The 26,794-nt window shown below is 43.0% G+C and overlaps 1 protein-coding gene across 1 annotated transcript in view; it reads left to right on the plus strand.

The window, feature by feature from the left end:
* Positions 1–26,794, plus strand: part of USP46 (ubiquitin specific peptidase 46) — a 61,146-nt gene that overhangs the window by 15,779 nt on the left and 18,573 nt on the right. The window contains exons 2-4 of the mRNA XM_042984544.1: positions 8,539–8,619; positions 11,641–11,854; positions 13,290–13,519. Coding sequence (XP_042840478.1) covers positions 8,539–8,619; positions 11,641–11,854; positions 13,290–13,519 — 525 coding nt within the window. The remainder of the gene's footprint in view (positions 1–8,538; positions 8,620–11,640; positions 11,855–13,289; positions 13,520–26,794) is intronic.

Raw genomic sequence — 26,794 nt, forward strand, 5'->3', positions numbered from 1 at the left:
AGTTCTGTTCCTTGACTGTGTGAACTTGGATCAAGTTACTTACCTTCTCTGGGTCCCAGTTTTCTTCCCTTTAAAATGGGAACAATCGTGGCATTAACCTCATGGAGTTAAATTTAGAGGATTAGAGGAGTAAAATGAGTAAAATACACATCAGGTCCTTGGAGCAGTGACTGCAGTAGGGAGGATGATTTGTGTTATCCGTTGTTATTATTACTAGTTACAGCTGGGGAACCAGTGGCCCTATTCCTCCTTAACCATCCTTGAATTCTGGCAAGTGGCTCCTGACTCATCCTGAGATCTTGGGCTGTATCACTTCATTTTTGTTTCACCCTCTGTGTAAGGCTGTAGGAGTGACTTTAATCAACAGAAGTCAGGGAAACCTAGTTTTTTTGAAATCTAGTTCTTTATGTACTTTTGTACTTGGAAAACTTACTTGATAAGTAGAATAGCCTTTTGAACATAGACCTAAAAGTATGTCTTTGGCAACAACATTATCTTCTTCTGTCACATATTTTATTTTATTTAAAAAATTTTTTTAATGTTTACTTATTATTGAGAGACAGAGAGAGACAGAGCACAGCTGGGGGAGGGACAGAGAGAGGGAGACAGAATCCGAAGCAGGCTCCAGGCTCTGAGCTGTCAGCACAGAGCCCGACGCGGGGCTCGAACTCACAAACTGGGAGATCACGACCTGAGCCAAGTCGGGTGCTTAACTGACTGAGCCACCCAGGAGCCCCTCCTGTCACGTACTTTAATTCCGGCTTTATAACTGATGACTTATTCTGTGTATACTTGGAGATTTTTACATGTTCTCTTTGGCCTTTTTTGTGTGTGGCCCTTCTTTACTTTGTAAAAACTTGAAAGAGAGGTTGCCTAACCTAGGATGCTGACAAATGGGCTGTCCTGGGGTTATCTTGGCCAAGTAGGCTTACTTCTCTGGGCCTTGAGTTTTTTCATCTGTGAAATGGGTCTAGATGATCTCCAAGGGCTCTTCCTGGTCTCTGTGGCTTTTGTTCAGGCGATCCCATAGTCTGGCAATATTCTCATTAGCTTTTATAGACCTTGCAGTGCTGCTGTTCTGAGTATACCATCCTCCTGAGCAAGATTCTATCTCCTTTTTGTCCCCCACTGGACGAAGTCCTAATATGCTTTCCTTGTAAACTGCCTTTAAAATCACTTTAAAAAGAAATGCCTTTCTATATCCATCTATGCATTTACGATTCATCCTTCCCGGTGGCGGTGGTTGTTTATTTGGTGGTTCTGTAGCCCCCCCTCGGCAGGCACAGGATTGCTCTCAGAAGTGCTCTGAAGAGCTAACATTACAGTCTTCTTGTTGGAACTTGTCCCAGTTCAGATTCTATTTTTAATAAAGTGTGGTGCATTGTTTTTCAAAGGTTACCAAATTTTTTACTGATGGAAATAAGATCTTTATGTTTCTATACCTCCAGACCCTGTGATTTACCACCATTGATAAGTTCTTTTGTTCAGCATCTGGTCATGGAGTAATTATTCTCAGTGCCTCCCACTTGCCTTTTGTGCCTGTGGGCTGGGTGCTAGCAGTGGGAGTGTAGGCGTTGGGATTTGTAGTGTACCTTGCAATTTGCATGGTGCTGATGACATTCCCAGTTTTGCTTGATTCTCCCTGTTACCCTGAGTAGTGGGTTGGCCCGATTCCAGCTCCTCCCCCACCCACACCCTCCCCAGCCAGGAAACCAAGGCCAAGAGACAAGAGTGACCAAAACCAAAGGCAAATTCACACTGGGAGGAAAAAATGGCCAAATACAGTCTGAATTGTGTGCTGTGGGCTCGAGATAACTGGTCTGCAGGATATTAGTTTGCTAATTTTCACTAACTTTCTTTTTTTTCTTTTAAAATTTTTTTCAATGTTCATTTTTGAGAGAAAGAGACAGAGTGTGAGTGGGGGAGGGTCAGAGAGAGAAGGAGACATAGAATCTGAAGCAGGATCCAGGCTCTGACTTGTCAGCACAGAGCCTGATGTGGGGCTTGAACTCACAAACCATGAGATCATGACCTGAGCCTAAGTCAGACACTTAACCGACTGAGCCACCCAGGCGCCCCCATTAACTTTCTTTAATGACAAAAATAACAATGCCCAGTGTAAAAAGGGTGAATAGTTGGGAAGAGAACACGAAAAGCCCCTTGGTGGCCTCCTCAGTTCCCAGCCCTGCTCCTAGACCCTGGTGATTAGTGTTCATAATTTCCCAAGTATTCTTGAAGGGGTTTCCATTAGAATGTAGGCACGGAGGGGCGCCTGGGTGGCTCGGTTGAGCATCTGACTTTTGATTTCATGATCGTGAAATCAAATCAGGTCAAATCGGGACATGATCTCTCAGTTTGTGGGTTTGAGCTTCACGTCGGGCTCTGCGCTGACAGTGGGAGCCTGCTTCGGATCCTCTCTGTGCCTCCCTCGCTCAGGCACGCACATGTGTTCTCTGCCTCTCTCTCTCGTTAACAAAAAAGAAAAAATGTAGGCATTAAACACAGGCCTGGCCTGCGTGTGCTGTGTGCCTCAGATATAAGTGCTGGGCACAAAGCAGGGCTCGGTGTCCGTTGATTAAATGAGTGGCATCTCCAGCATCATCCTGCACATTGTCACTCGCCAGCACGTTTCTACAGATTTTCATAGCGGGACTTGTATGGCAACTTTACTTCTTTAAATAGCTGCATGGTATTCCATTGTATGGATTACTATAGCTTTTTAACCAGTTCAAGCTGTTTCTAACTTTTTCTGTCACAAACCTTGCTCTGAGGGCCCTCTGAGACATTGACTGAGGGCCCTCTGGGGACAACATTGGTTGTTCCCCCTGGTATCCATTTTCCAGTTCTTGTTTTGTTTTTTGTTTTTTAATGTTTATTTATTTTTGAGAGAGAGGAAGAGAGAGAGAGAGAGAGACCGAGCAGAGGAGGGACAGAGAGAGAGAAGAGGACAGAGGATCCAAAGTAGCCTCTGCACTGACAGCAGACAGCCCGATGCAGGACTTGAACTCACAAGCCGTGAGATCATGGCCTGAGCCGAAGTCAGACGCTCAAACGACTGAGCCACCCAGGCACCCATTTTCCATTTCTGATGTTAGCTGGTCATGGCCACTCACACCTGCCAAGTCCCCTTGCAGTAGGTACGGATACCATACAGGGTCCCCGGGTGGGGGGTGGAGGTTGTGTGGGCGAAGTTTCCTATTGCTGCTGTAAAAAATTACCACAGACTTCAGAGCTTCATTTGAAGCTCCAGAAGTCAAAAATCCTAAAGTCAAGGTTCGGGCTAGCAGCACACCTTCTAGAGGCTCTAGGAGAGAATGCGTTTCCTTGCCTCTTCCAGTTTCTAGAGGCTGCCTACATTCCATCGCCCAGGAACTCTCGGAACTCTGCTTCTGTTGTCATGTCTTCTCACTGACTCTTGCCTCTCACCTCCCTCTCCTGAGGACCCTCCCTTGTGGTTACACTGGGCCCACCCAGATAATCCAGTGTGATGTCCCCATCTCAAGATCCTTAAATTAACTGTACCTGCACAGTCCCTTTTGCCGTGTAAGGTAACAGATTCACAGATTCCAGGGATCAGGGTGTGGAGGGGCCATTATTCTTTCTGTCACAGGGACTACCAGAGCCTGGGGGTAGTCAGTGAAGAATGCCCTGAGAAGGATGATGGGGTACAGCCAGGTGAAGAAGCTGAGGAAGAACCTTCAGGTGGTGAGTGGGATGGAATTTGAGGTGTCCTGATCTGTATGAGGAATGGAACGAAAGGCTGTTGTGACAGCCAAGTGTACCAGGGAGTGGGTGGTGAGAGGTGACGCTGGAGACAGCAGGGGAAGTCACTGGAGGGTTTTAGAGTAGCTTTGTATTTACAAAGAACACTTGTGCTGCCATGATGACGGTGGGGTTAGAGGTGGGTATGGAGGGTGTTGGAGGCCACATAGGAGGCTGTCGTAATTCAGGTGAGAGATGCTGGGGGCCTTGCCTTGCTCGTGGCAGAAGATGAAAGAGAAGCGGATGGCTCTGAGAGATTGAAACCACAGACATGGTAGTGGGTGGGTCGGGCAAGACCCCCAGGCTAGACCAAGCGTCGGCCAAGAAGGTGGCAGCATTGTCATTTGTGGGGAAACACCAGGAAAGTGTTGGAATTGGGGGGAAAGAGAAGGGAATGCTCTAATTTGGAGTAGATTGATTTTGAGGGCCTATGAGACAAACCAGTGGAAATGTCAATATTCATCCAGTCTGAATGAGCTCAGAAGTTTTCTGGAATGAAGATGAAATTGGAAATGGTAGCTGCTGATTGATGCCACATGAGTGGTTATTGCCTGGACCCTACAGAGAGGCATGGAGAAGAGGGGAGAGGGCCTCAGTGCTTGTAGAAAGCCCAGGGTAGCTAAAAGCGCCCTCTGTAGTTGGCAATGTTTCGAGCTCATCAGGGGTGAAGTGGCGATAGAATCCAGATGAAGAAATGTGGAGGTGAAGAAACAGAAGAATCTTAAAGAGTATTATGGAAAACTTCCAAAAATTGTATTAGCTTCCTATTGCTGCTATAAGAAATTAGGATTGACTTAGTGCCTTAAACAACACAAATTTATTGTCTTATAGTTCCGGAGGTCAAAGACCTGAAATTGGCCTCCCGGAGCTAACATATAGGATGTATAAGTTTGAGTTCTTCCTGGAGGCTCCAGCAGAGACTGTTTCTTGCCTTTTCCAGCTTCTGGAGGTTGCGTGTGCTCCTTGGCTCCTGGTCCCCTTCCTTCATCTTCAGAACTAGCAAGGGCCAGTTGAGTCCTTCACACATGGCATCACTCTGATCTGTCGGTCTGCGTGTTTCCCACTTTTAAAGATGCTTGTGATAACATTGGGCCCGCCAAGATAATCTGGGACAGTCCTCCTATTTTTTTTTTTAATGTTTATTTATTTTTGAGACAGAGAGAGACAGAGCATGAACGGGGGAGGGTCAGAGAGAGGGAGACACAGAATCTGAAACGGGCTCCAGGCTCTGAGCTGTCAGCACAGAGCCCGACGTGCGGCTCGAACTCACGGACTGCGAGATCATGACCTGAGCCGAAGTTGGCCGCTTAACCGACTGAGCCACCCAGGCACCTCCAGTCCTCCTATTTTAAGGTCAACTCATAAGCAAATTAATCCCATCTACAAGCTGAATTTTCCTTAGCCACGTAAGGTAATGTATTCACAAGTTCTGGGGATTAGGACATAGATATCTTTGGGGGATCATTACTCTGCCAGTACACATGTATGTTAACGTATAAACAGAATAGTATAACGAGCCCCACGTACCCAGCACTCAGCTTCAACAACACAGCGTGTCCTCACTTCTCCCCACCTCACCACTGGTTATTTAAAATAAATCTTAGAAGTTATCTGACTCATCTGTAGATGTTTCAGAATAGAGTTCTTTAAAGAAGTTGAGCTTTCATGGGACAGTGATGAGGGGGAGGTCACTGGGGAGATGTGTGGGAGAGTGTGCACGTGTGCGTTTTTAGTGGGGGAGGCAGTTAGGCATGCTAAATTCTTCACTTTGACATTTGCAGCACTGGGCAGAAATCACATCATGTTAACACCCTCTACAGGGCCCTGTAGTAGGCATGTTAAATTCTGACGGGAAGGATCTAACAGTGGAGGAGAGACGGGCTTGGACAAGAGACGTGTCCGTCATTAACAGAGGGAGGCATGTAGGTTTGAAGGTTTGGGAATGAGAGTTCCTCTCTGCTGGTTTAATTTAATCCAATTAAAAAAAATGTTCCCCTATTGAGTAGGAAGCCAGTGAGTGGGGCAGAGGGGAACTAGGGGATGTTGAAGATTTGAGGAGCTCCAGGAAAGTTGGAAACAGTCACTGTGGAGAGAATGAGTGCACTGAAGAGACATTATTGGAGGCGGGACATGTTCGGGGCCTGCTTGGTGAATTCAAGTGAGTCCAGCCGGCATCGTTGTGGGACTTCTTCCGTTAGCATTGCATGTCTCTATGGGTGTATGTTCAGAGATGGCGGACCATTTGGCTCCTACTGGCTTAGTTTTTTGCCAGGTGGTGTGACCAGAGGACAGGGTTTTTAAGAGCAATTGAAGTCATGCTCCCTGGGCTCTATGCTGAATAAGAAAGAAGAGGCGTGACAGGATCAGGTGGGGTGAATGTAGCCATGGTGCTGGGATGCTTAAGGAAGCTGGCAGGCAGAGCGGAGCCTGGATTGATTGTAGGGTGGTGACCAGGTCCAGAGGAGCTGGAGTGGAGTGGAATAAAAAACCAGCTGGTAAAGAGGACATCCAGTTACCGAGAGAGCAGGCTGTGGGAATGCTCCTCCACGGGGGTATTGAGATGACCCCGGATGACAGCAGGAGGCCGAGGGGAGGGTGAGGTCGGCTGTGAATGGAGGTCAGCCAAGAAAAGGAGATGGGAAGGGCCTTGCACAGACCTGGGAGGTGTGGACCTCAGGAGGGCAGGTGTTTAGCACAGGTTATTCCTCTTAAACATTGCCCTCCGTTTGGGTAATCACCTCCCCAACTCTCTCCCTCCAGTGGGAAAATATTAAGTTAGATAGAAAAAAGCAGACTCGATCCAAGAATTCCTAAATAGTGAAAATCATGGATTAACTTGAATATATGGCCACCTCATAAAGAGAGATTTAATGAGCTCTGTCTCCATGTGCTATACTTTTATATCTGAAATTCCTCCCGGGCTCTAAGCCATATATTCTAATGTTGCTTCAGATATGGCCGTGGGTGTATTTAATATGCATTATTTATATTGATTTATGATTGGGATGTGGCTTTTTTGAAAAATTTTAGTGGTTTTTGTCTATACCATAAAATCCTGCTGTAATATTATAACTGCTGTTTAAAAGACTCAGCCTTGTATATGGTGTCACTTATTGTGAAAGGTGATGAAAACTGCGCGCGCGCACGAGAAGATAGTGAAACTATCAAATATGCACAAATGACCACTGAGCTCAAAGTCTCAGCTGACAGGAAAGGGAATTTAGATTGGTGGGCTGTATAATGGACCTAGAAAACACATGAAAACAGGATGTTATGATAAGGGAATAGAATTGGCCATTTCTGCTGCAGTCCTGTTTGCTCAAAATTGGGTTATTTTACATTTACCATTTTCTTGCTGACAAGTGACCATTTTGTCTGGTTCTCAGTCCACCTTTTGGCCATTTCTTCCCATGACAGGAGATGCCAATTATATGGATCAAGAATAGATATTAGCAGCAGATTCATTTTTTTTAGAAAGCACAACGGTGTCTCTTCCTGTCTCCCAGATCTTTGAGATTCTCTGAACGGAGTCCTTCTCTGATAGCCTGAGAACGAGAGAAGGCTATAGAATGATGACAGAGCCACAGGTATATGTGGAGCCTGATCCTCGCACCCCAAACAGCTTACCTTGTCGGACTGGACTTCCGTCACTTTTCCTAATTGCAGCGGGCCCGTCTGGGCCTTCCGGGAGAAATGGGTGTCGTGTCGCTAGTGGCCACTTTGCCCTTAGCGGTGCGTTCGATTGCCCTGCATAGCATTTGGTTAAGCTCAGGGGCTCCCAAGCCTGACTCCTGGGTTCAAGTCCTAGCTCTGCCGCCTACTGCCTGTGGTTCTTGGGCAGATTTTAAATCATTGTAAACTTCATGCTCCTATCCGTTAAGTAGGCGTTGTAACAGTACTTACCTCTAGGATTGTTGTGAGAATGAATAGTGCGGTCCCTGGCTCTTAATAGGAGTACCCAGTAACTTCTCATCATCACGTTGGAGCTTTCAACTTGGGTTCACATGGCTTACCAATCTGATGCATTTGGGAAGGGTTTTAAAGTATATCGTTCCATTATTCACAGTATTCCTTGGACGTTTCACTTTCCCAGTTAAGGCATTTCTCTGAGCGCCACATTTAAAGCTTCAACTATGTACACTCCCCCCCCCTGCCCCCCACCTTCATTTCTCTCCTCCCTGAGGTCCACACCCTCATTTCCTGATTTGTTGTTCATCACTGCGCTTACCGCCTTCCTGTATACTGTCCATTGTATTTGCTTTTTCTTTCTGGCTGTCTTCACTAAAATGTGAGCTCCGTGAGTGTGGGCTTCCTTGTCTGTTTTGTTCACTGTTACATTGTCACTGCCTGGAATAGTACCTGGCACATAGTGGGCGTGCAGTAAATCGTTATCAGAATGAAGACGTTGACTTTGAGAGTGGTGATATGATTCTCTACACCACCAAGTATTATAAAAGCTGCTGGGCTTACAATGTTTTATTCACAAGCTCTTAATGATAATTTGCTTATTTGCCTATCTCAAACCAACTTTACTAATAGAAGATCATCGAAGTCAGGTAGAATGGGTTTGAAGGGATGATTACATTGGATGAAGAGAAGAATAAGGCTGACATTATTAATTCCTTTACCGACTTACTTCTGACACTTTTTTTCCCCAGCACAAACAGCACTAACCACCACGAGGGCGAGAGAGATGCTGATCTCAATAGTGGACTCTCTTAAGAGTCTATTGTCCATTTTATGTACAATAGAAACTTTGTTATTTTTCTCTTTCAGGGCACCAATGCCTCTGCTCTGGAAAAAGACATTGGTCCAGAGCAGTTTCCAATCAATGAACACTATTTTGGATTGGTCAATGTAAGTATATAAAGATGTCTTATTTTTATCAAATGTTTTAGAGTACTTGAAGCAACTCCATGGCAGTTTCTCTTATTACCAATTTTTAAATAATTGTTCATGCGCCTTAGTTCCTAGAAATGGCAGGTGTTGGGGAGGAGAAATTTAGTTCAGTTTTTCAAAGTGTCAGTTGTCCCAGAAAAAAGGGTTTAATTACTGCATTGTTGGGTCACATTCTTACTTTTTTCCCCGGTGCTCATGAGATTTCCTTTGTAACTTTTGGAATAATTTTATTAGCCTTTATGGCCATATCTGCTTGTATCATGTGGGTGAGCTGGTCTTTGGCCAGTCTCTGTTTCAGTATGCATGAGTACAGAGTTTTAAAAGCGTTACCAGCTCATCACCAGGAACTGTTTAACAATCAAACTTGATGCTGGTACTGAAAGCAGGGGTGGATTGTTGGGGGGGGGAAGACTGGGACCAATTTATCTCCCAATTCCTGGGCCTTGTCTTATCTGTGCTCAGCAATGCTGCCTTGCATGTGACCACACTTAGGCTCTGCTTCCTTGATGAGTTGGTTATGACTAAGTCGTTAGGCGATGTTACCCAATACCCTTGTGAGCTTTCTTCCTCACCTGATCCGTCCCCTCTGGGGTAAAGGTTTTCCACCTCATAAGCACCTGGTTTTCTGGTACAACCGCTCTGAGCAGAATCTGTCAGTACCCAGGTGTAACAGCTAGTAATTTCCACTGGGGAAGCCAGAAGTATTCTCAGTGAACAAATGCCCCTTGTGGCATAATGGAAAGAACATTGGCTTTGAAGTAATATAGCCCTGAATTCTGCCTGTGCTGCTCACTAGCTGTGTGATCTAGAGCAAGTCACTGGGCCTCTTTGAGCCTCCATTTCTCCATCTGTAAATTGGACACCATAATAATATCTTTCTCTTGGGTTACAATGAAGGATCAGTGAGCAAGCTCCTACTGAAGACCCTGACACAAGGCTGAGGCACATTGTGGACACTCCGTAAACGTTAATTCCTTTTCCTTCCCAGAGTCATCCACTGGATCGGGGCCAAGTATTACTAAAGGGTGTCTAGGCAAAGGCGGATACACTGAGTCAAAGAGAAAAGGATGGAAGAAGGAAGGCTAAAGTACTAGAATATAGGGCATTCTGTTGGCGAAATACGGACTTCCAATTTAAAATGTTTTTTTTTTTAACATTTATTTATTTTTGAGAGACAGAGAGAGACAGGGCGTGAGCAGGGGAGGGGCAGAGAGAGAGGGAGACACAGAATCTGAAGTAGGCTCCAGACACTAAGTTGGCAGCACAGAGCCCGACGCGGGGCCCAAACCCAAGAGCCATGAGATCATGACCTGAGCCGAAGTTGGACACTCAACCGACTGAGCCACCCAGGCGCCCCTGGACTTCTAATTTTAATAACAGTTTTTTTAGCCATTATGCACAGGCCTCTGCTGAGCTCTATGAAGATAGTTGTTCAAGTTGTGGAAAATTCTGCCCTGGCTAGGGAAAATACAAACGAGGAAAAAAAGAATTAAGTCCATTTCCTAGTTTGTGGAAGCATTGTGAGATTACATTTATTAATAGTTTCGTTTATGTTCACTTCAAATGGTAATTCATGAAAGTTCCAGCTTCTCTTTAAAAAGAGGTTTGTCTCCTATTACATAATTATGTCAAAGTAGATTAAAATATGTAAAAATAGGAAATGTTCTCTCTTAGCATACGTAGAAATGTCACATTAAGTATGGCGGAGCATCTGTCTCACCCTTGGGAAAATGACACACAAGCCAACAACCAATCTTGAGAAGATGTTCATGTTCTATTTTAATCTTACAAAGGATTTTGAGATCTATGTTATTAATCTTGTGGTTTCTTTAGATTTTTCCCTTTTTATTTTCCTCTCTGTGAAGATTCCTAAAGTGATAGTCTGGGCTGTGTTCTTCCACAGAGTTGGTGTCACAGTCTGTTGAAAACCACTGAGATGATGACTTTTCCCTTCTTTAATCATAATCTGAGTATCCGTGGTTTTTGAGAGGAACAGAATATTAGGGTGTGAGTCCTAATGTGATTGTAGGTGACCAGGAACTGAGTGCCGTTGTGTTGGGACACTTACCATCATGGCAGAAAAAAGACTGAGGGTGACTCAGGAGTTGGAGGGGAAGAAGCTGGTGGGATGACCTAGGGAGGCACCTCTTTGCCCCATTGCTCTGGAGTAAGTGAGGACATGGGGTCTGAAGCAATGCGCAGGGGCGCCAGAATCTTGGGAGAGTAAGACTAAAACAAGTCCCCATGTAGATGAGGCTGCTTCAGCTGACCAACTGGTTCTTTTTCTTGGATTCTTTCTGATTTGGATTTTTATTTTCCACCATAGGAGTTTAGATATGTCGTAATGTGGCCTCTCTTATTTATTTAATTATTGTTACTTTTCAATGTTTATTTATTTGGAGAGAGAGAGAGACATACAAGTGTGAGTGGGGTACGGGTAGCAAGAGAGGGAGACACAGAATCCGGAGCAGGCTCCAGGATCTGAGCTGTTAGCCCAGCGCCTGATGCAGGCGCTCACACCTACGAACCATGAGATTATGACCTGAGCTGAGGCTGGTCGCTCTACTTACTGACTGAGCCACCCAGGCACCCCCTACAACATGGCCTCTCTTATTTAGCCAGCTACTTTCCTTCGTCACCATATTATGTCAAGTTTTCTTCTTTTCTTTTTAAGCACCAGAAGCTCCCCTTAGATTTTTTTTTTTTTTTTAATTAAGGCTGAGAGCTTCTTATCTATTTTGGGGACTTTCATGGGCTAGAGAGGCACCAGGCTGATATAAACCTGTATTCGTTTCCCTGTTGCTCAGATAGTCACTGGTGTGTGTTTAGAGTGGTTTGCTGGTTTTCTAACATGGCGAGCAGGCCTCCGATACTGGGAAATCTGGGCTGGCTCCTGGAGGGTGGGCTTCTCCCTCTTCCCACCGGAGGTGGCGCGTCTCCAGACCATGAACTTGAACCATCCCTGTTGTCCTTTGTCAGTTCGGAAACACGTGCTACTGTAACTCCGTGCTTCAGGCATTATACTTCTGTCGGCCTTTCCGGGAGAATGTGTTGGCATACAAGGCCCAGCAAAAAAAGAAGGAAAACTTACTGACGTGCCTGGCAGACCTTTTCCACAGCATTGCCACGCAGAAGAAGAAGGTTGGCGTGATCCCACCAAAGAAGTTCATTTCGAGGCTGAGAAAAGAGAATGGTGAGTAATGTGTTTGAAGGTCCGAAAAAAGGAGTATTCATAGTTCTGTGTATCCTCAAAATGTACCTCCCCTCTTGCTTTTTTTCATGGGAAAATGGTCTGGCCAACTACTCATAAAGGCAGATATAATTCTCCTTTTCCACCACGTATACGTAAAATAAGACTGGATAAAAAATATGCTTACAAATTCGGATTTATCATTTCGTTTTGGAATGGTCTTTTTATTTGCCGTGCATCGGGAGGGGCTTTTTTCTGGATAGGACCCATGTAAGAGAAAACTTGCCCAAGGCAGCCTTCTAGGCCGGCACACTGATTGGAATAAATAAGTTGATGCGGTAATTGAATAAAATGGTACTCTTATAAAGTTGTCGTAAGTGATTAAAATAAATGTATATTCTCTAATTGGAGACTCTGCTCTTTTAAAAATAATACCTCTGATTTTTATGCCTGAGACAATTGAAGGATATTAAGTTGATATCTGTATACTATAAAAATGCCTGGCTGTCACCTGATTTTTTTTGTCTTCTGATTTTTTTTGTTTTGTTTTGTTTTTTGGGTTGTTTTTTTTTTTTTTTTGGTTTTTTTTGGGGGGCGGGGAGTGGTGGTGGGGACTAGGTTATTCCAGAAGATTTGCATTGGTAATTTCTATGACTAGAAATAGTTGGTATGGCAACTTGTGTTTATCCTAGATTTCAGCCTTACTCCAACAGACTTGCACAGTTAATCAGATGTTTGTTTTATAAAGTCTCATTTAATTTGATTGCTGTCTCTTAACGTTGTTGTAGTTTATACGTGCCAGAATAAAAATAATGTGAGCAGGAGGCAGAGCGCCCCCGAGTCTTGTCGCGAACGTGATTAATAACGAAGTTTCACAGCTGCATTCGTCTCTTGATTGTCCCTACGGCAGGGAACAGCAGTAGGCTTCTGGAATCACTCGTATTTGGTTTCAGAACACTATCAGATAGACACATATATCCCTCATCTCCCATATGTGTTTCGTTTAAGCTGCTTCCAGTCTGGTCCAGGGCTTAATATGATCTTTGGGAAGAGACCCCTTTCGCTCTAGATAAAAAACAAAATGAATAATTGATCATTGGTGGTCACATCATATTAAATATTGATATTTTATCAGGGAGCTTATCAAATAATTTCTTGGGTTTTTTTTTTTTTTGTAGAACAAATAAAAATTTTGGTAGCTTTTTATATACATGATGACTTTTAGGAGACATGGGAAATTTAGTTCTTGGTGGGTGGTGAGAAAAATGAACAAGATTCTTTTAAAATGTACCCATTAAAGTTGGAAAATAGAGATGAATATATGTGATACCTGTCCACTGGACATTTCAATATAGAACTGAAGCGTGGTGTGTAAAATGGAGGATCGTGTTTGCTTTTCAAGAACCAGAGACTGAAACGATGACCTTCTCTTTTCCAGATCTCTTTGATAACTACATGCAGCAGGATGCTCACGAGTTTCTAAATTATTTGCTAAACACTATTGCGGACATCCTGCAGGAAGAGAAGAAACAGGAAAAACAAAATGGAAAATTAAAAAATGGCAACATGAATGAACCTGCAGAGAATAATAAACCAGAACTCACCTGGGTCCATGAGATTTTTCAGGGAACGCTCACCAATGAAACTCGATGCTTAAACTGTGAAACTGTGAGCATTATGAGGGCTTTCATGTAATTCGCTTGTGCGTATTTGTACAGGCCGTGGTGTGTGTGAGTGCATTGTCTGTGAGTGTAAGCACCTGGCACTTGTCTTCAGGATATGCAGACAGTTCTATTTATGTATATGAGCAAACTTGTGGAAGCGTGTCTCCATCCAAGATGTCTCAGCTGTGGCTAAAGTAGACTGATGAGGGAAAATCTCAAAACTTGGATGTCTTTGGATCATGGGCAGATTAAGGGTGCACATATTGAACAAACTAAGGGTGCACAAATTAAGGGTGCCAATTAAGGGTTAAACTAGACTTCCACCAGTTACCTTGAAAAGATTTTGCTCGTGCGGAGGTCATGTGAGGCTTAGAACAGACCATCCCTCCAACTTGAAAGGAATCAGCTATGGGATGGTGAACTTGAAGTTGGAAGTCGGACTCGGCTTCTGATCCTGCTGCAGTTAGCTGGGTGTCTTTGGGGCGGGTCCCTCACAGCACTGTTGCAAGGGCTGGGTGGGTTCATCTGTCTGGAGGAGTCTGGCACATGGTGGGCACTTACTGTTAGTTGAATTTGAAGTCATGGTCTCCGGAGTGCGACTCAGGATGTCACATTTGCTTGGTATATTTGACTTAACTCTATGAATGGTCTCATAATTGGGAAGTGAAAAGCCCAGCTCTAGAGCCGGGCTGCTGAGTTTGTATGCTGGTTCTGCCATTCCTTAGTTATGGGACCCTGGGCGTATTATTCAGCCTCTCTATCTTCACTCTCCTCATCTGTAAATTGGGGACGATGAGAGCACCTATGTCATAGGGTTGCGTGGGAGGGTGAAATGAGTTAACAGTTGGAAAGCACATAGGGCCATGCTTGGCATGTAGCAAATATGCCATAAATGTCAGCTGTTATTATTTACTATAACTGCTAACAACGTAGAAAGCCTCCGAGTTCGTTAGGAATCTCAGAGTTTCTTCACATCATATGAAAAATTCTGTAGGATTGTGCATTTTTCTGGGGGGAGAGAGAGAGTCGCTCTCATTAGTTTTTGCTAAGGGGCTAGGACCCAGAAATGGTTAAAAAATGTGGATTTAAGTGGGAGGTTCTTTGGTTTTTTTTTGGCAGTCTTTCTTCTGTCCTTTTAAATAATTTTTGAATCAACATTCTGATCTGTTCATTGTAGAAACAACTAGAAAGCATAGCTAAGCAAAAAGAGAAAAGAGACTAAAAGTTACCAGTGATCTCCCTACCCAGAGATGATAAATTTGTAACATTTTCTAAAAATTGTGATCACATTTGCCCAGAGAGAACCACTTGAACATTTTGAGATACATCCTGCCAAAACGTTTTCTACACATACTTTTCTATCTAGAGATCTTTCCTCCCTCCCTTTCTCCTTCTGTCCCTTTATATTTTATATTCCAGTACAATCCAAATGAATACGGAAGTAGAATAGTAGAGTAAATCCCATATGAGTATTACTATGATTGTTAACACGTCGGCCTGTCTTGATCATTTCTTGTTTCATGCCTCCCCTACCCCCCCCCCCCCCCCCCTCCCCGTGACCCTTGCCAAACTGGTCATTTTAAAGCAAATCTCAGATAACATATCACTTCCTTTGTAGTTCCTTTACTACTTTGTTACAGATCTCTAGAAGGTAAGAAAAAACATTTTAAACAAAAGTACAATACCGTTATCACACCTAAAAAGAATTCCTTTAAATCATTATTAACTTAGTGTTTAAGTTTCTCAGTTTATGTCTCTGTCTTTTTTTTTTTTTTAAGCAGTTGGTTAATTCACATCAGGATCCAAATGTCCACACACTGCATTTAGCCAGTATGTGTCTCAATCTATAAATTACCACCCACTGTTCCCCTTCCTTCCTTCTTTCCTTGCAATTTAGTTGTTGAAGAAATCAGGTTTGTCTTGTAGAATTTCCCACATTCTGGAAGCATCCTGGGGTGTTAACAGGTACGGGAAAATGGCAGTAGGTTTCTACCGTCCTATTCTTTGTTCTTATTTAACCCTCCTATTTTATATTCCTTTTTCTTCCTTCTGTTCTTTTATATCAATGAATTCTTCTCCCCCACCCCACCCCCCTTCTGCATCTTTTGTATTGTTAGTTTTAACTTCTCTTAGAGGTTACTCTGGACTCCATGATATACATCTTTGCCTTAATTTTTTACCACTTTCCCAACATGGCTAGAACCTGTGGCATACTTCATTCCCTTTTCCTTCTTTTGTGTTACTGTTTTCTGATGAACTCATGAATTTTAGCATTTTACGTGTTTTAATCCATTGCGGTTTTTTATTCTTCTTGGTAATGTATTTTTAGAATACCTTCATGTCTTTTAAACATCAAAATTAGAGCTATATTGTAAATATTATAATCTGCAGATGTATAGTCTGTTTCTTTCCTTCTTCCCTCTTTTTAATAAGGGAGGATTCCTTGGTACCATCGTCACCTTACCTCTCGTATCTGTTCTGTCATCAGGTTCTGTCTGTTGTATCTCTTTTTTCTTTCTTTTTTTTTTAAAGTTTATTCTGAGAGAGAGAGAGAGAGAGTGGGTGAGCAGGGGAGGGGCAGAGAGAGGGGGAGAGAGAGAATCCCAAGCATGCTCCGTACTGTCAGCACAGAGCGTTGTATTATTATTATTTAATTTTGATTTTATCTTATTTATGTAAGTAAATGTATTTATTTATTTATTTATTTATTTTTTAACGTTTATTTTTGAGAGACATCGGGGGGCGGGGTGCAGAGAGGCAGGGGGACAGAGGACCTGAAGCAGGGCTCTGTGCTGACAGCGGAGAGCCCAGAGCGGTGCTCGAACTCACGAACCATGAGATCATGACCTGAGTCGAAATCAGATGCTCATCTGACTGACCAGCCAGGAGCCCCAAAATGTTTATTTATTTTTGAGAGAGAGAGAGAAAGACAGAGCATGAGCAGGGGATGGGTAGAGAGAGAGGGAGACACAGAATCTGAAGCAGGCTCCAGGCTCTGAGCTTTCAGCACAGATCCCGACTCAGGGCTCAAACCCACGAACTGTGAGATCATGACCTGAGCCAAAGTCAGACATACAACCAGCTGAGCCACCCAGGCACTGCTCTTTTTAATCCTCTACTTCTCTCAGCCCCCACTATCACACCCTGGCTCAGGCCCCCTCAGCTCTTGGCAGGCGGTCTCAGTTAAATTGCAGTAACTTCCTATTGGGATTTTCTGCCTTTTCTCTTGCCTCCTGCATGTTACTGTCCTACTAACCTATAGCAGTCTATCGGTGCTTTGAGTGTTTGGTAGAACTTGCAACTTACTTTTGCATCCCTAAAATGTATCATTCCATTTGGCTTTTTTTTTTTTTTTTTATCTTGATATGAATGAAATCATACAATATGTATTCTTTTGTGTACTGTTTTTTGGTTTTGCATTGTTGTATCCCTGGTAAGATTCTTTTGTGTTGTTGCAGGATTCTTTAGTTCATTCATTTTCATCACCATATAGTATTCATTCCATTGTATGAATATACCACACACAACACACTTTACTAATTCATTTCACTCTTGGTGGATGTTTGGTTGTTTCCAATTTGGGGCAACTCTGAACAATGCTGCTGTGAACCTTCCAGTACATATAATCTAGTGGACGTAAATCTCCCTCTCTCTCTCTCTCTCTCTCTCTCTCTCTCTCTCTCTCTCTCTCTCCCTCCCCCCCCCTCTCTCCCCCTCTCTCTCTCTCCCTCCCCCCCTCCCCCTCTCTCCCTCCACACACACACACACACACACACGTATATGTATGTATATATCTATGTGTTAATCATACGGTATGCTAATCAGAAAATGTTAAATCCCCAAAATGGTTGTACCATTTTACACATCCAGTATATGACCATTCTCCTTTCTCCACATTCTTGTCTATATCTACTATCCTTTGAGAGAGCCTTCCTTAGATGGCTTCACTTTGGATAATACAGTGACTTTGTAGCTGAATACTCTTTTATTACCCTCCCCCCCCCCCCCAACCCACCTCACATCTGCTATGTAAAGTCACAGATACTGAGGATATAATGAGAGCCTTGCCTTTCTGGAACTTTCAACATGGAAGACAGGCATTAATAACAAAATAAATAATTAGTTTTGCAATTAAGATTATAAAATGCTGTGAAGGAGAAGTACCAGATACTCTGCGAACTTATGCTACATGAACCAGAACAGTGGGGCATCGCATGTCTTCATTTAGCCAAGAAGCCTGCAGCAGACAGTGTGGCTGGTCTGGTCCTTTTGGTTATCTTTGAAATTAACACGGTTACTAAATCTATCTTGTGGAAAACTAAGTGAGAGTTTTCAGGAAGGCTCAGATAATAGGCTTAGTCACATTTGTAGTTTCTTTTTTTTCTTTTTGTCTGTGAACAGTTATTTGAGCCCAACAAATGCAAATACCGCACTCTCAGACATTTGTATGGCAGTAACTATCACTTAGCCTGTTATTTCCTAAAGGGTTACCATAGATGTGATGCCTATGCCCAAAGATACCCTTCAGAACTTTTGGGTGATGGGTGCCTGGGTGGCTCAGTCGGTTGGGCGTCTGACTTTGGCTCAGGTCATGATCTCACGGTTTGTGGCTTCAAGCCCTTTGACGGGCTCTGTGATGACAGCTCAGAGCCTGGAGCCTGCTTTGGATTCTGTGCCTCCCTCTCTCCCACTGTTCCTCCCCTGCTCGCACTGTGTGTCTCTCTCTCTCTCAAAGGTAAATAAAGATTAAAAAACAAATTAAAAAAAAATTTGGGGTGAGACCAAATTTGTTTGGGATAATGGGATTCTAATTATACAACCATTATACTTGGTGGAAGTGAATGTGAATGTGTGAGTGTATCGTTTTGTTTTGTTTTGTTTTTGTGTGAGTGTATCTTTATGGAGGATGGCACACTCTGAAAAACCTGTGTTTTTTAAAAAGGGATTCGATTTGTGGCAGGAGTTTTCTGTGGAGTTCCTTAGGTGGTCACCTTCATTTCATAGATCCTTTAACTGGATGGGATCCTAGGAGTCATCTAATTCTTCCCTACCAGTGCCCGAGTCCCTTCTGTGACATCCTAGCCAGTTGGTCACCAGCATCTGCTTGGACTCTGTCCAGAGATGGGGAACTCAATCTTCCCAGCAGTGCATTCCATTTTTAGAAAGCTTTAATTGTTAGAAAAGCCCTCTACTTTCTAAGAAAATACAAAGCCTGCAGGCTTTTTTTTTGTGTGTGTGTGTGTCGTGGTCATCGTGTCGTAGTCGTCGTCATCGATGTAAAATGTCGAGGACTTAGTGTAAAAGAAGACCTAACATTTAAGTTTTCCTTCACTGGCTGAGAAATAGGGGCAGCCTTTGAGTCAGGTCCTCTGTCCAAGGCAAGCAGCCTTTAGATGGTGCTTGAGTCACATTTGTGAAATCTCACAGTGGGATTCAACTGCACTAGATCCTAAGCGGCAAATGAGCCCCTGGGGGAGCAGGGAGGGAGCCTTGCCATTGTAGCCACCTCAGCCAATTGTGCAAAAAACTCTTTGTGCGGGCTTTCATGCTTTTAGAAAACAGTGATTGTTTTTTTTCTTGGTCTTACCTTTTGTGAATGTTGCTTGTGATTGCAGTGCAAAATGTCAACTGCGAGATTTATGGAGACAAATAGTTTCCCTCTTCAATAGACTTGGAGAAACTGTTTTAAGGGGGGTAATTCAGTGCAGACTTTCCCAGATAACCTTGATCTAGGCACTTCAGAATTGCAGCATGGGGATTTTCCAGCCTAGTCTCAGTGCTCCTTTGGTTGTCCTTTGCTTGGTTTATAAGATTTGCTGGGCCATTTGGAGCTTAATTTTGTTGGTGTTAATTTCCCCCCTTTCCATTTAAGCTGGGGTTTTGCTTTGCAAACTGGTGGTTTTTAGTGCTTCTCGGGGGCTTTAAGGCACATTTATATCTGTCGCTGGAGCCAAAAGGGTGTCTAAAGAACTGCTTTATTAAGTACCAATTGTACGGCTCCTTTTTGCTTATTTGCAGAGGTTAACACTGATTCAGTAGAGCTTCTGAGCTCTTCTGTAAGAGGAGGAGTTGGGGTGGGTGGTGCGGCCAGGTGACATCACTCACTGGTGCTTCTGAGTCCCTCAGGTGGGCTTTTGTTACCACTTTTCCTAAGCCCACTGCTTTGGCACTGCTCTAAGGTAGCACATCTTCAGTTCCTGGCTGATGGGCGTCGAATAGCCCCCTGGCCTTTTCCACCAGGCCAAGGAGAGGCATCTGGGGACTCGAAGCACATTTGAATATGATGTTAATTACTTAGAGCCCTTGGAAAGCTCCTAATTTATATGTGTACCTTATATATTAATTTGTTTTATGAATTGATTTGTGATTTGTTAAAACGAAGAGCAGGTAGGGTCACTTAATTTTCCTAGATACCTTTTCAACTAGTTTTTGGGGGAACTCCATGCCCAGAACTAGGGGAGAAGAAAGGAGAAGAAGATGTAGCCTGTGCTTGCTGAGAGTATTGGAGCCTTAGTGACATATATGTTTCCTTGGAGACAAGCTGTATTTTCACTTAGACCACAATGAGATCCTTGTGTGTGGGAAGAAAATGGTTTCATTATCTGGCAGCTTTCTGGGAAGATAGAAAGGGGGAAAAAAAAAATTGCTTGATCACCCATTGCTTTTGAGTATGTCAGTCTGAGTCAGAGGGAAGAAGAATCCTGATGGAAGTGGTTTAGAGCCATTTTTTCATATTCCCCACGGGGATGATCTACCTGAGCAGTGCTTTCTGACACCGTAAATTCTGGAAGCAGGTTACACTGGGAATTGGGAAAGTTACAGTAAGCTTCTTAATTTCGTTAATCAGGCTTGTACCTTTCTCCCCTCCCTAAAATAATTAAGTAGAGAAAAGATTGGCATCCAGCAGGAAACCTTGTTTCTTTGTTTTTGCCCCTTCAAATAAAAGCTTTCTTAGAACCTGATCCTCCCTCTCTAAATGATGTATGATTTCAGTTAGCCGTAAATCCGTTTATTTTCTCCCAGACAAGGACCATTTAGGTTTAAAAAGTTTTACTAATTAAAAAAAAAAAAATGCAATACCTATGGATTATTATTATTTATTTATTTATTTATTTTTTGCAAATCATACACAGGCATGTTTAAAATGAAAATCATTTATAATTCTGTTTTCCAGATGCCACTATTGGCATTTAGATATCTTTCCACTTGTTCAGTTATATATTCATTCATTTAGTGAATATTTATTGGGTAATAAATATAAATATTACCCAATAAATATTTATTGGGTAATAAATGCTGGAAATTATTTTAAGTACTAGGGATATAGCATTTAAAACAAGCTGAAAAGATAGTCCCTGCTCTTTTGTTTACTAAGATGCACATTTAAACCTATACATTTCCCTTTACTGCTTTAGTTAGATCCCACAAATTCTGATTTTTCTTTGTCATTAGTTGAGAATATTTTCTAATTTCTCTTGTGCTTTTTTCCCTTTGATCCATACATTACTTAGAAATGTGCTGTTTAACTTGCAATTATTTAGGATTTTCCTGGACACCTTCATTTTATTGATTCAAAACTCAATTCTCTGTGGTTAACGGGAAGATAGCCTGTGTCATTTCAGTCTTTTAAAATTAATGTGACATGTTTTGTATCCTAACACATGGTCTCTCCTAGTAAATGTACCTGAAAACGAGTCTCTCAACCTTGGAACTATTACTATTTAAAGTCAGATAACTCTTTGGGTGCTACCCTGTGTATCATGGGATGTTTAACAGCATCCCTGGCTTCTACCTGCCAGATGCCAGTAGCATTCCCCCCAAGATGTGACAGTGGAAATGTGTCCAGATGTTGCCAAGTGTTCCCGGGAAGGAAAAGTTTCCCTTGCTGAGAACTACTGGGTTGAACAGGATATAGATATTGCAGTTATTGGATACATTATTCACATAACAGAGTTCTTCACATTTTCTATGATTTTTCTTGATTTTCCCGCCTAACCTTTCTATCAGCTGCTGAGAAAAGGGGTTTAAAATATCTATGATTATGGGGTTATTTTATTTCTTCCTCTAATTCTGTCAGCTTTTGCTTCATAAGTCTTTTACTTTTTAAAAAACTTTATTGAGGTATAACATGTGCCATAAAGTTCATCCATTCAGTAATTTTTAAAGTAATTTGGTGAGTTGGGGTACCTGGGTGGCTCATTCGGTTGAGCATCCGACTTTGGCTCAGGTCATGATCTCGCGGTCCGTGAGTTCAAGAGCCTCGTCAGGCTCTGTGCTGACAGCTCGGAGCCTGGAGCCTGTTTCAGATTCTGTGTCTCCCTCTCTCTCTGCCCCTCCCCCACTCATGCTCTGTCTCTGTCAAAAATATATAAACATTAAAAAAAAATTTTTTTTTTTAATTTTTTTTTTCAACGTTTTTTATTTATTTTTGGGACAGAGAGAGACAGAGCATGAACGGGGGAGGGGCAGAGAGAGAGGGAGACACAGAATCGGAAACAGGCTCCAGGCTCCGAGCCATCAGCCCAGAGCCTGACGCGGGGCTCGAACTCACGGACCGCGAGATCGTGACCTGGCTGAAGTCGGATGCTTAACCGACTGCGCCACCCAGGCGCCCCAAAAATTTTTTTTAAGTAATTTGGTGAGTTGTGCAGCTATCATCATAATCTGGTTTTAAAGCATTTCTGTCACACTAGTAAGATCCCTTGTGTACCCAGCAGTTAATCTCTGTTGCAAGCCCCAGGCCACCACTAATGTTTAATGTAATTATTGGTGTGGTTGGGTTTGGGGCTCCCATTTTATTATTTGTTTTCCATTCATCTCCCCTCAGTTTTTTATTCTTCTGTTCCTCCTCTGCTTTTTTTTTTTTTAATTTTTTTTTTTTTTTAACATTTACTTATTTTTGAGACAGAGACACAGCATGAACGGGGGAGGGGCAGAGAGAGAGGGAGACACAGAATCGGAAGCAGGCTCCAGGCTCTGAATCATCAGCCCAGGGCCCAACGCGGGGCTCGAACTCACGGACCGCGAGATCGTGACCTGGCTGAAGTCGGACGCTTAACCGACTGAGCCACCCAGGCGCCCCCCTCCTCTGCTTTTAAAAAAAAAAGTATTTTAATACATGTATATGTTGAGTATATGTACATATACTCATATGTTCATATACGCTTATATGAACAATTCCATTTTAATCTTCCTCTTAGTGTGCACTTGTGTGTGTATTGTGGTTTGGTTGTTTCTCTAGAGATTACTATATATAATCTTTACTTTTCACAGTCCACTTACGACTACTAATGTCACTGTTCACATAAAACATAGCTTGTTACTGTACAGGCATATGCCTTCCGCCTACCCCCACCATACCTTGTCCTTATGCTGTAGTTGTTATATGTTTTACATTTATGCACATTATAAACCCCACAGGGCAATGTCAAAATTACTATATATTTTTTTAATGTTTATTTTTGAGAGAGAGAGGGAGCGGACGAGGGACAGAGAGAGGGAGACAGAAAATCTGAAGCGGGCTCTGCACTGAGAGCAGAGAGCCCGACGTGGGGCTTGAACTCATGAACTGCGAGGTCACGACCTGAGCTGAGGTCGGACGCTTAACTGAATGGAGCCCCCCAGGTGCCCCCAAAATTATTGATGCTCTTCACTCTGTCTTGAGGCTCTGGATTTCCATCTGGTATCATCTCCCTTCGGCCTGAAGAACTTCCTTTAGCCTTTGTTGCAGTGCAGGTCTGTAAATAATGAATTCTCTTTGTTTTACCTTCATTCTTGAAGGATCTGTTTTTGGACTCTTAAGAGTTCTGCGTTGACAGTTTTTTCTTTTAGCATGTTAAAGATGTTGTTCCACTGTCTCGGGCCTCCGTAATATCTGATGAGAGAGCAGCTTCCAATTGAATCATTCTTTTGTGATGTGTCATCTTTCTCTAGATGTTTTTAAGATTTGCTTTTTACCTTTGGCTTGTAATGGTTTGACTGTGATGTGCCTTGGCTGGCCTTCTCTGTATTTATCCTACGTGGTCTTTGTTGAGCATCTTGAATCTATAAATGTATATCTTTTACCCAATCAGGAAATATTTAGCCATTATTTTTTAAATAGCTTTTCTGCCCTATTCTCTCTCCTTCTTTCTGGGACTCCAGTTATATGTATGATATTTTCTAACAGTTCTCTGAGTATCTGTTAATTTTTTATTCCAATCTACTTTTTCTTTATTCTTCTCATTGGGTAATTTTCATTGATTTGTCTTCAAATCCACTTTTTCTTTCTTCTGTCATCTCCGGTTCATTGTTAGGTCCATCTCACATATTAATTTTTCAGTTCTGGAATTTCCATTTGATTCCTTTTTTTTCTTATTTCTCTGCTGAGATGTCTTGGTTTTTTTCGTTCATTGTGAGTATATTTTACTTTACTGAGGATAGTTAGAAGAGCTTCTTAAAAATTCTTATCTGCTAAAAAAAAATTCTTGTCTGCTAATTTTAACATCTGCGTCATCTAAGGATCGGTGTTAGTTGTCTTAAGAATGTCTCCCATTTTCCTGGTTCTTCACACACATTGTAAGTTTGAGTGATATCTAGGACACTAAGGATGTAAAATTTGAGAGTCCTTGGGTTCTATTATTTTTTCTTCAGTGATTATCGTGTTTCTTGAACTTCAGCAGGCAGTTTTTCTTGGTTGGACTCCAACTACCGATCTGTTTCTTACAGCCACTTGAATCTTGGGTCAGCCCTTTTGTCTGTAGCCGAGTTGCTGAGAGTGTATCCTGTGCATAATGTGCTCAGGAGTCAGGCAGAGATGAGGACAGACAGAGTCGGGGATACCTTCCCAGACTCATTCCCTTCTTGCCAGTAGACATGGCTTCCCAGATTCAGTTTTCTGGTTCCAAAACCAAACAGACTGCATTTGTTTCCCAGATAAAGGCTGTGAAACCATAAGGTTATTGTATACAACTGTCTTCCTTCAGGTACGGACTTCCCTGTGTTTACTCTCAACACTTTCAGGTAGCTTCTTTTATTTATAGTTCTCTGAGCTTTATATAGTTTTCTGGAGGAGCGTTGAAATCATAAGATTTTAGTCATTACTAGAGCCAGTCTTGAACTTTCATTTTAGTGAGGGAGAGTCAGACAATAAAAAAAAAATACAAATAAAACATTTATAATGTGAAGCAGTTGTATCAGTTATCTATTGCTTTGTTACAAACCACCCCAAAACTGAGACTTGAATCAACTCTTGTTCATTGTAATTAATTCAACTGTGGGTTGGCTGAGGGTCACCTGATCTAGGCTGGACCTGGCTGAACCCGGGTGTTTCTGTTTCAGCTGACTCACTTGTATGTCTACAGGCTAGCTACACGTTTTGTTCTAGCCTGGTCTTGTCTGGGGCACCTTAGTGAGAACGGCTCTCTTCCATGGGTCAGTCTCTCATCTTCTTCCTGGGGATGGTGGGCTACCCTGGGCTTATCTTTCTTATGGCGCTGACAGAAATGAAGTGAGCGATTTCATAAGTCCTTGTTCAGGCTTCTGCTCATAACGTGTCCTCTAATATCCCACTGGCCAAAGCATTCAGATGGCTGAACTCAGAATCAAGGATAGGGAAGCTTGTCTCTTGATGGGAGGATCTGTAAAGTCATATGGCGAAGAAGCCAGTATAGGCAGTGGTGAAGATCTGGGGCTTTTTATGCATCCTACCATAGCAGTAACAAGTGCCATTAAAAAACAAAGGGGGGGGGGCAGAATGACGTAGTGTGTGTATATGTAGAAGGGCATGTATATGTGTGTAGATGTATATGTGCCTTTTTTATACAAAATTGGAATTAGCCTATAGATGGTAGTATAGCCTACTTATTCATTTAATGTGGTACGCACCATGCAGTAAACCTTTCCCAGCTCTTAGACCATGTTAGGCCATTTATAGTTTTTATACCCCTCTCCGACTTAGTGACTGTTTCCTTTTTTTTTTTTTTTTGTAAGTTTATTTATTTATTTTGAGAGAGAAGGAGCACAAGCACGGGAGGGGCAGAGATAGAGAGGGAGACAGACTCCCAAACAGGTTCCGTGCTGTCAGCGTAGAGCCTGACGTGGGGCTTGAACTCCTGAACCATGAGATCATGACCTGAGCCAAAATCAAGAGTTGGACTCTTAACCAACTAAGCCACTCAGGTGCCCCGACTTTTACTTTTGAAAGCACTTTATGTGTGTTGTTTTATCCTTTCGACAGCCCTATGAGATTGATATTCTTACTGTCCCCACTTTACAGATGAGGAAACTGAGCTACACCGAGGCTAAGTGGCCTTAAGTCATCCACTGCATGGTGGCAGAGACAGGATATGGAACTGGAAAGTTCATATCCTGCCTCAATACCCTTCCTTGTGTATACTAATGGAAATATAAAAGAGTGTGCCCACACTCTGAATATTTCTGTAGAGAATGGCCTAGCGGTAGAGTGTTGGGTCATAGGGTAAATGCCACACTTAAAGGAGTGTTTTCTCATTTGGTTGCCAATTGGCGGAACACTTCAAGGTTGTTGCTGAGCTAGTTTGCTCCTCCCACTGCCAGAGAGTAAAACGCCAGGCTGCCAGTGAACTTCTGGCAAGTGCAAGCACTTACTCGGTGAGCTTGGATAGGTACGAGAGCCAAGATCGGTGTGGTGTGAACCGTAGGGGCTGACAAACAGCTGGGCCAGGGAGCCAGCCCCCGAGAGCAGGCCGCAGCACGGGGCCCGTGTGAGCCAGGGCCCCCGGCCAGCTCCGGGCCCAGCTGTTACCACAGACAGCACAGGGCTCTGCAAATGATGGCCACTTCCCAAGCTGAGAGACAGGTGCACGTGCCGTTAGTGTGACTGTCCAGCCCGGCTCACACTAGGCTCCCTGGCCCCAAACACAGTTTGGATGACGAGGCGCAGGAGTGAGTGATTTCAAGCGATTGGCAGTTAAGCGCAGACAGTGTCACGAAGAGGTGACCCTCTGAGCCGGGGGTTTTCAAAGTCTCTTGTCCTTTCTCCATTTCCGTTTTTATCATTGTGCCAGTCTTGGCCATGCGGGTGTTTATTTGATAACTTCCTACTTTGAAATGATGGGGAAAATGAATAGAGAGGAAGAGACATCTGGTTGAGTGTTCCCTGCTAAAAGTTCTAGATCAAAGCTGGAATGGGACCGTGGGTAAATTGAGAATTTGCGATTTTCTCTAGGTCGTCTTCAGCGTAGCTGGTTGCCAGCGACTGTACAAAACCGTACGTGGCTGTTTCTGCAGTCGTGGGGTTTGGTTGCCTAGGAGCATTCAA

The sequence above is a fragment of the Panthera tigris genome, chromosome B1 (assembly GCF_018350195.1).
Source record: "Panthera tigris isolate Pti1 chromosome B1, P.tigris_Pti1_mat1.1, whole genome shotgun sequence".
NCBI lineage: Eukaryota > Metazoa > Chordata > Mammalia > Carnivora > Felidae > Panthera > Panthera tigris.